Source organism: Callorhinchus milii, unplaced genomic scaffold (genome assembly GCF_018977255.1).
Source record: "Callorhinchus milii isolate IMCB2004 unplaced genomic scaffold, IMCB_Cmil_1.0 Scaffold19, whole genome shotgun sequence".
Lineage (NCBI taxonomy): Eukaryota > Metazoa > Chordata > Chondrichthyes > Chimaeriformes > Callorhinchidae > Callorhinchus > Callorhinchus milii.
The window spans coordinates 229,750-239,266 of NW_024704760.1; the positions used below are offsets into that span (position 1 = coordinate 229,750).

The window sequence follows — 9,517 nt, forward strand, 5'->3', positions numbered from 1 at the left end:
CTTGGCCCCAGCCATTGGTTGTGCAATTACAGGACTCCAGCGGTGATGAAATTATATATTGTGCATGGTTGACATCAGAGAAGGAAATCCATTCCAGTTGCAACACATCTCTAAAGGCTCGCTCACTCATTCTGCTTTCAAAAAGTGACCTGTTGACATATCTCAATGGGCAAAACAACATAAATTGGCTATTCACTTAATGACTGTTTGTGGGATATTGCTGTTTGCAAATCGACTGCTCTGTCTGCCTACAATTACAGTCACTTATTATTATAACACTCTTCATATAAAGTGTAGAAGTTTTCAGCGCTGGAGGTCATTCGGTCCATTGTATCTGGGCCGCTGTGGTTTTAAGTTTTTTTTTATTATCTTCACTTTCCTACATCCCTTACATACCAATGGGTTTGCAATCTGTCCCCGTTTCAGATCTCAAAAATATCTTTGCTTCCATTCTATACCAGGGTTGTTGTGTCCTGTGAGCTGATTATATAAGGATATTAAATTTAGGAATGTGTATACGGAATTGTACTTGTTCTCATCAGAGACAAGGGTCAATGACAATTTATCTGGAGGATTGCTAGCCGGGACCGTAGGAGAAACTGTTTTATCTTTACCAATAGTGTCATGAGATCTTTAAGGCCCACTTGAACAAACAGAGGCAGGACCTCATTTAATGCTTCACCTGAAGGAGACTCACAAGGACAAACAAGGCTCCTCAACACAAAGCTTAAGTCCAGAACCTTCTGACCCAGAGTCACTGTGTTTCCAGCTGACACTAATAATAGTAATAATAATTCTTGCATTTGATACTGCACCTTATCACATCTTCGAGACATCGCAAAGCAATTCACAGAATATACTCTAAAGTGAATCGACTGTGTCTTTCTCAGGGCATAACATGGCAGCCAATTAGTACACAGCAGCGTCCCACAAACAGTCGTGGATTGAAGTGACCAATTTATTATTTATTTGAAGGAATTATTACCCCCGGAAAAGCAATCTACCAATGAACCATAGACCTGTAGTTCAGTGGTTAGAGCACTCGTTTTGCAAACGAAACATCTGGGTTCAAATCCCGACAGGGGGAAACCTTGGGCAAGTTTCCTTACTCCACACACCTAATAATAATCCTCCAAAACAAAACAATAATAATTTGGTCATTTTCAATCCACGACTGTTTGTTGGGACATTGCTGTGCGCAATTGGCCGCCGCGTTCGCCCACAAATATACAGTCAATTCACTTTACAGTGTATTCTGTGAAGCGCTTTGAGATGTCGAGAAGATGTGAAAAGAGCTATATCAAATGCCAGGATTATTATTATTATTACTGAGCCACAGGACTACTCAATGCTCAGAATTATAGGTAAAGTAGAATGTCTCAGCCCCGAAGTCAGTGCAGGAGATGGAAATCACACCACAGTGGTCGTTGATCAGGTGACCAACTTGACAAAAGCGCTGTCGCGGCCCCTTTAAGAGCTGAGGCGGGAAATGGCGGTTTGAAGGAGCGTCTCCCGTGATGCTCCGCGGAGGGTGACGTCAAAAGTAGGCGAGAGGGGGTGGCGGAATTGCTCAATTTCCGGTTCCCCCTCCGCCCCCGAGAGCACCAGCCTGAGAGCAGCAGCGGGTAGGTCCCCGGTACCCCCCCCCCGGGCCCCCCCCCCCCGGTACCCCCCCCGGGCCCGACCCCACACAAGCCAAGCCCCGGCCTCAGGCCCAGCCGTCTGGGCTGTGCTCGCAGTGAGTCCCGGCCTCGCCCTGAGCCGGGCCCGGGCCTGGCTGTGGGGGCGGGGGGAGCGGGGCCTGGCTGTGGGGGGGGGCTCAGGCTGTGGGGCTCAGGCTGTGGGGGGGGGCTCAGGCTGTGGGGGCTCAGGCTGTGGGGGGGGGCTCAGGCTGTGGGGGGGGGGGCTCAGGCTGTGGGGGGGGGCTCAGGCTGTGGGGGGGGGGGCTCAGGCTGTGGGGGGGGGGGGCTCAGGCTGTGGGGGGGGGCTCAGGCTGTGGGGGGGGGGGGCTCAGGCTGTGGGGGGGGGGCTCAGGCTGTGGGGGGGGGGGGCTCAGGCTTGGGGGGGGGGCTCAGGCTGTGGGGGGGGGCTCAGGCTGTGGGGGGGGGCTCAGGCTGTGGGGGGGGGGCTCAGGCTGTGTGGGGGGGGGCTCAGGCTGTGGGGGCTCAGGCTGTGGGGGCTCAGGCTGTGGGGGGGGGCTCAGGCTGTGGGGGGGGCTCAGGCTGTGGGGGGGGGGCTCAGGCTGTGGGGGGGGGCTCAGGCTCAGGTTGTGGGGCTTCTCCCCGGCGCTGCCCTGTGTTTCCCGGGTCCTGGGCAGCCTGTGCTCCGCGCCACGGGGTGAGGGGCCGCCTGCAGTAAGGTGTTTGAGCAGAGATGGTGTGTGGTGGTTGGGGGGGGCTCTTGCGTGGGATGTTTCGGGGGGCTCTTGCGGGTGGGGGGCTCTTCCGGGGGGAGTTATGGCTGTTGATGTTGGGGGGCGGTTTCCGCTCAGTGTCAGGCGGTGAAGAACGTTGTTAAATGTGCTATAAATATAACTTGTTGTTCTCTCTCAGCGTCAACGTCGAATAAGAGTGTTCTCAGCTTTAGGGAAACCTGTTCTGCCTTTGAACACTATGTGTTTGCTGCAATAATAATAATAACTAATAATAATCCTGGAGGTGTTTCGAAGCGCTTCACAGGATATGCTGTAAAGTGAATTGCTTGTGTAATTTGTGGGTGGAACACGGCAGCGACGACCCCCTCACATTAGGTACTGAGTAAAAAGCTGCTGCTGCTTCTCTGCTGTTCAGCGTTGATTAGACAAAGCGACAGTTCGCCAGCCTCAGGGCTGACTGCGGGGAAGGGGCCGTGTGAGGACCTGTCACTGAGGGCATCATTTGCCAGAGAGAAAAGAGGAAGTGCTGAGCCACAGAGTCTTGTTGATTGTCCCGTATGTTGCACATGTGTTCCAGAGCGAGAGAAGGAATTTTTATTTTTAATTGTGTTTTGGTTCGCGACCACATCACTCCCACCCTCGCCTTCGCTCGCCTCCACTGCTCCCCATCCCCCAGAGGATCGAATTCAAGATCCTCATCCTCACCTACAAGGCCATTCACGGCCTCGCTCCCTCCTCCCTCTCCGCCCTACTATCCCCCTACCTACCTGCCCGTACCCTCCGTTCCTCCGGCTCCGGTCTGCTCCACATCCCCCGCCCCAACCGCCCTACCATCGGTGGTCGGGCCTTCAGCCTCTCAGCCCCGAGGCTCTGGAACTCCATCCCCCGGTGCCTTCGCCGCTTCCTCCCTTTCCTCCTTCAAGGCCGGTCTCAAGTCCTTTCTCTTCAACTGTGTCTTCAGCTTCACTCTCGACTCTCTACCCCCTCCTCGCTTCCTCCCTTCCCTCCCCTCACCCTGACCATTCTCCCCTTCCTCGCTCCCTCCCTCCCCTCACCCTGACCATTTCCCCCCAATGCTCGGGTCCCGACCCAACTGTCCAGCACCTTGGGACATCCTCCCGACGTGAAAGGCGCTCTATAAATGAAATCTTGTTGGTGTTGGTCTCTTTGGAACTCCATCCCACAGTCCCTTTGCCTCCTTCAAGGCCCAACTCAAGACCTTCTTCGACCATGCCTTCGGTCACCCTCCTACCCCTACCCTTCCCGCCCTCCACCCCTCCTGATCCCAACCTCCCAGCTCGGGTCCAGTGCCTTGGGACTTCTTCCTAATGTGAAAGTCACTGCCTAAATGTCATGGGTTGTTGAATTTCCTTTTATGAAATCCTCGCAGCCTGATCATCATTAATTGGTTAGAAGTCTAGGTGGGTGGGATTACAGTAGTTTGTTGGAATTTTCCCCCAACAATCTTGGCAAGGAAATTTGTGCCGGTGAATTTACAGCTTTTTAAAAATAAAATTGGGAAGTTGCTGTTTTTTATTAAAGACAGTTTTGAATCTGTTGAGATTCTGGTGCCACTCTGTTGGGAAGTCCTCCTGAAGTGAAAATATAATTTTGTTGTTAACTTTAATTGGTAAGTGACATTGAGGCTAATGTTCCTTTGTGGTGCTGCTGGTTAAGATGCAAGATCTAAGTTAACACTCTTGTAACACTGTTGGAAATGGTGGAGATTACTGCTGGTGTCTTGCCCAACAATCACATCGATTAATTGATAACTTTATTTGTAGTTGTTTATGGGAGCAAAATGCCTGCTATTTGGTTCCCCCGAACAGTCCTATTATTTGTGAAGTGCATTGCAACATCACAACAACTTGCATTTATATAGCGCCCTTCACGCTGGGTAGTGTCCCGGAACGCTTAACAGTGGCAGAGTCTGACCTGTATAGGCATTATATAACATTATAGGCATTATATCCAATGTCAGGACAGGATTATCGTTCAGTTCAAAGAGGTTTAAAAATTCATACTTAAACTTGCCACTTGTGTGCACACACAGTCGTCTGTTCTTGATCTCCATTGTATTGTTTGGGGAGGTGCTTTTCCGTCCCCGTCCTTCGAGGCAAAGCTGAGTCACACAGACTATTCTTAGCTGATGTTGTTAAGGCAGAAGTCTGGGAATTCGCCTTCTCTTGGCTCTGATGTATGATGAGAGATTGAGAAAAGTGTGACTGGAATCTGTGTTGCATAATTTTGGTCTTGCTTGATGCCTCTGGAGGAGGGGAGATTCTTTGTCCACTGACACGATTAACTAATATTGACCAGTTAAGATATTATAGTTTCTGTGAGCTTTGGGTGTGTGTATCTACTTTTAAAAAAATCTTTTTTCCTCCCCCGTTGTGGGTCTTTCCTATCCCATTGAGGATGTGACTGTCGATGATTCCGTTGCAGGAAGTTTATGAGGTTTAATCCTCTTCTTGCTCCTTGTGGGGAATGTTTGAGCTCATTGCTGACGTCCTGGGAAATTAGGGCAGGAGGCAGCTCTAGATCTTCATTAGTAACTTTCCTTTTTGTCACTATTTCCTGCTCAGTGATTTGTTTACTGTGTGTGTGTGTGTGCATATCTGTATCAACATTGCTGATCTTTCGGAGAGTATTCTCCTCACTGGTTAATGTGAACAGAGCAAAATAAAGGTGTTTCCAGAAGCAGCTTTAGTGGGTGCAGGTGTGTGAGCCATTTGAGGTGAGTTCCAGGTATCCATTCAGTAGTTGACTCTGAGTAGCAATGAGTCACAATCTTGTTTGGCAAGTGTTGCAGAAAGGCAAATTGGCTGTAGTGACGGACTAATTAAAACTGTCACCTCCCGGGATTAAACTTTATTGTGTTTCAGTAACTAGGTGAGTTTATTTATATTTTTTAACGCGCTTTAGTAGATTGTTAGACCTCCAACTAAGCTTCACTAGGTAAACTTTAATTTGTTAATAACTGAAGCTTCATTCTATTAGCATGTTTATTTGTTACATTTCAGACTAGTAAAGTCAGTCTTACTACTTGCACCTGAAGCTTCTTCAATTTGAATTTTGGTGTGAATTTGCATGAGGAGAGAGTATAAACCAACATAATTAGGGGGAGGGGGGAAAATCATGTCTCTAAAGTGGAGGAGTGGGGTACTGGGAGAAGAGGAGCCCTTGATCAACAGAATCACAAGGCAGACGGGACCTAAATTAATGACTTGATTTCAAAGGGAATCTGGAAATAAATGAAGAAATTTGGTGTTTAATATAGAATATTAAGCTAGGCAAATGTGGCAGGAACATCATACTGCAGTCAAATTAAATTGAAATTTTTAAGTGGATTTGCATTAGGGAGGAAACTTTTGCTCATCTAGCTTTGTCGAAGCTATTTGCTGTGATGTGAAAGGTGAGGTATAAATGTGAATTGCATTTTCTATTTATGGGAAGTATAAAAAGAAACTGAAGAAAGGGAGACGGAGTGTTTAGAGGAATGGAAATTGGGCAGGAGTTTCTGTACTGTTAGCTCAGGTCCGTACTCGGTCTGTCCAGCGCCTTGGGATGCCCTCCCGACGTGAAAGGCACTTTACAAATGTAGTGTTGTTGTTGTACTGAATATAAATGTTTGGATTGTTTCAGAGATGGCAGCAATTCGGAAAAAGCTGGTTATTGTTGGAGATGGAGCCTGTGGCAAGACGTGCCTTCTGATTGTCTTCAGCAAGGATCAGTTCCCAGAAGTTTATGTCCCAACAGTCTTTGAAAACTACATTGCTGATATTGAAGTGGATTCCAAACAGGTGAGTTGGACACTCAGGATTGTGAGATTGTCTATCTGTGGAAACCGCTAGAAACACATTGAAGCTTAGTCCAGAAGTGAATGAGTCAAACTTTGGTTGCTTTGGGCAGGACAATATCGGTGGTTAAACATTCACCATTGTTCTCTGTGACTAATTATTTGGCAACTTGAAATGTGACCTTATGCTAAAGTAGCTGTAAACATTATACTGGCCCCGAGTTGGGGAACTGTATGAGCCCCAGGATTGACTTGACTCCAACTCAGGCTCACTTATTGTGAGGGGGGGCAGCACTTGTTGTGAAGGGGTTTATATGAAGCTTGTTCTGTGCTGGGAAACCATAGCTATTTTTGTTGCAGGTTGAACTCGCGCTGTGGGACACAGCCGGGCAGGAAGACTATGACCGCCTGCGGCCGCTCTCCTATCCGGACACCGATGTTATTTTAATGTGTTTCTCAATTGACAGCCCAGACAGTTTAGGTATGTCAATCGCTCTATTCCTTTTGAGTATCTCTTTCAGGTAATCGTGCACTTGAGAAATCTCCTGAGTCCCCAGTGCTTTGGTCTGGTTCTTGAAGCTAAATATGTTTTCTATAATCAAAACACAAAATATTGCAGATCCTGGAAATCTGTGTTCTGACGAAGGGTCGTGGACCCGAAACGTTGACTCACTTTCCTTTCTCCATAGATGCTGCCTGACCTGCTGAGGGTTCCCAGCAACTTCTGTTTTTGTTTTCTATAATGTTCATTTGTTTTCTGGCAACTTTTGGTACTTATCAAATTTACTTACCTGCTCTTTGCTAACTTGCTAGCCTGGCTCAATTAGAAACACCTTTGCCTCATTTGTGGGTTTAAGCCCAATGTCTGGACTTTAAGCTCCCAGTCTAGGGTGATTCAGTGCTAGAGTCCGCTTGCCTGAAAGCTGCTGTATCAAATGCAAGGATTATAATAGGGGATAGTCTGAGGCATTATCCTTCAGATAAGATGTTAAACTGACCAATGTCCCCCCTACCTGTTCAGGATGTTAAAAATCCCATAGGGAAGAGCTTCTCCTGATGTCCTGCCAACAATCCCCTGTCGTTCTCCTTTTGTTCTTGAGGAGCTTTGCTGGGCACATTATTCTGCTGCGACGGCCTCTCATACAATCCTCCACTTTACAGAAACCTCTGGTGATTTTTGTGATGTTTTGATATCAGCTGCTGTCAAATGTTGTAAACTTGTGAATATGTAATTCAACAGAAAATATTCCTGAAAAATGGACTCCAGAGGTAAAGCACTTCTGTCCCAATGTGCCTATTATTCTGGTGGGCAACAAGAAAGACTTGAGAAATGATGAGCACACACGGAGAGAGCTTGCGAAGATGAAACAGGTGAGAGTGAGCACTTGCTGCCCAGCATGCAGAGCACTGGTATAACTTCCCTCCTCTCCTCCCCATACCCCCTCTCACTGTTCCATAGGTACTCCCTCCCAGCACTAATTACAAAGCTGTGTATTAGCTGCTCTAGTGAGAATTTGGCTTGTGGAAGTTTCTGTGTGGCTTACAGGACATTAAACTCTGACCTGGATCTGAAACAAATGCTTCCTTGTGAACAGGATTGATTTGTTAAAGTGTAACTTGTAAAACCAGCCCTGTTCTATTTGTGGAAACATTCTCAATGCAATCTAGAGGGTGTGTGACTCTATTGTACGTATTTATGGGGCAATGTACAGGCAGGTGCTGGCATTCCTGTTGTGACTGCTTCAATGTACCTACATGTGTAAGTTTCACAGAATCCATCAATTTCTACAGCCCTGTACACGACACTTTGCTCTCACATGTAGGTGCTGAATCATTTTGGACTCTTAAAAGTAGCAGCAATGGTGAGCAAGGTCTTAAAGAATGGAAATAGCCTCCTTGCCTTTATACCCAAATGTTTGTTCAACTTCCTTATGTTAGCGACTTGCCTTTAGCAATGGTAAAACATTCTATTCCAATAACAAGATTACATTTGTATCGTGCCTTTCACGTCGGGAGGATGTCCCAAGGCGCTGGACAGTGACAGCATTTCAAATGTGTAAAACCACCAAGGAAAGTGTTCAGTTGTCTCCACCGCTGTTTATACTAGTGTTTGTTTGCCAGGAACCTGTGAAACAAGATGAGGGCCGGGACATGGCGAACCGAATCAATGCTTTTGGTTACATGGAGTGCTCTGCCAAGACCAAGGAGGGTGTGCGCGAGGTCTTTGAGATGGCCACACGGGCTGCCTTACAAGTTAAGAAGGCCAAGAAGAATAAAGTTTGCCTGATTTTGTAGAATGTTATTTACCCACCTTCAAAATGTATCTCTCACACAATAACTTTTTTACAGTGTATTGGAAACTCTTCCTCCTGCCTCTTCCACTGTCTGTTTTCTAAATAATCCAATTTACTTGTATTTTCTTGATTGGAGCCTTTGGCTTTGTGTACATGATCAGTGTCCAGATCACGATGGGAATTAAGCAGTGCAGGAGCTTGGTCAGTTACTGGTGGGGCACACACTTGGGGAGGGTGAAGGAGAGGTTTATTTTGGTTGTATTTGTTCTAAAGATCATCAGTAGAGTAACTACTGCACACAGGGTTCTATTACATACCTCATATTCGGAGCATGAACACATGTGGATGAAGGACTCCTGTTTTCTAACCTGATGAGCATTTAAATCTAATTCCTGTACATTCTCTACAACCATTTCTATATGGAAGATTCTCTCCGCATTCTTTCCTTCTGTTCCGAAAATGCAGGGAGCGAGCTGCTCATTCCCTCTGCCTGTTTGTGTAGCCTGGCTTCTGTATAATAGCAATCCGTTGGGCAATTCTGATTTGTTTTGTAGACTTCATTGTATTCACTTGCTCAGATTTATATAAAGGATAATATCTGATTTTTAGCACTAACTGTGTTCTGCATCTGAACCTTTCTCTGCCCTGAGCTAAGCTGTGCCTCACAGGATGATGAATGTAGTGTGTTTAGAGCTGCCACACATTGCCTTGTTCATGTTGCTGAAGCGATTTCCAAAGAGGATGTTCCTGAACACAAACATTTTATAAAAAGTGGCTGCGGAGGAAGCTCGTGGCTGGCAAAGTGTGTCTGGTTCTGGCGGGTCCCGTGTTTAGCAGCTGGTGTTATGGTGATGGTTAACTGTGTGAAGTGCGTTTGTCCTGCAATTGTAATGTATTCAGACAGTCGGCACTTAACAAATGTATAAATACTAGAATAAATTTACTGAACATTTGTAACCACCCAATAAGCAGGTCTTGGCCTCAATCCTGTAACTGTAGCTGGGTATACAATGAGCAAGTGACTAATCACTTCAACACTGAAACAGACGT

General features: G+C 46.8%; 1 protein-coding gene across 3 annotated transcripts; it reads left to right on the forward strand.

Moving 5' to 3' along the window:
• The first annotated feature begins 1,541 nt into the window (after nucleotides 1–1,541).
• LOC103182401 (rho-related GTP-binding protein RhoA-D) lies at nucleotides 1,542–9,432 on the forward strand. 3 transcript variants are annotated; one of them, XM_007899404.2, is made up of 5 exons: nucleotides 1,542–1,625; nucleotides 6,020–6,177; nucleotides 6,534–6,654; nucleotides 7,414–7,544; nucleotides 8,295–9,432. In XM_007899404.2, the coding sequence occupies exons 2-5, from the start codon at nucleotides 6,022–6,024 to the stop codon at nucleotides 8,466–8,468; spliced, it is 582 nt and encodes a 193-aa protein (XP_007897595.1). In that variant the 5' UTR covers nucleotides 1,542–1,625; nucleotides 6,020–6,021; the 3' UTR covers nucleotides 8,469–9,432. The 3 variants fall into 3 exon arrangements, with proteins under 3 accessions (XP_007897595.1, XP_007897596.1, XP_007897598.1); XM_007899405.2 differs by lacking the exon at nucleotides 1,542–1,625 and adding an exon at nucleotides 5,086–5,111; XM_007899407.2 differs by lacking the exon at nucleotides 1,542–1,625 and adding an exon at nucleotides 5,891–5,911.
• Nucleotides 9,433–9,517: the final 85 nt, after the last annotated feature.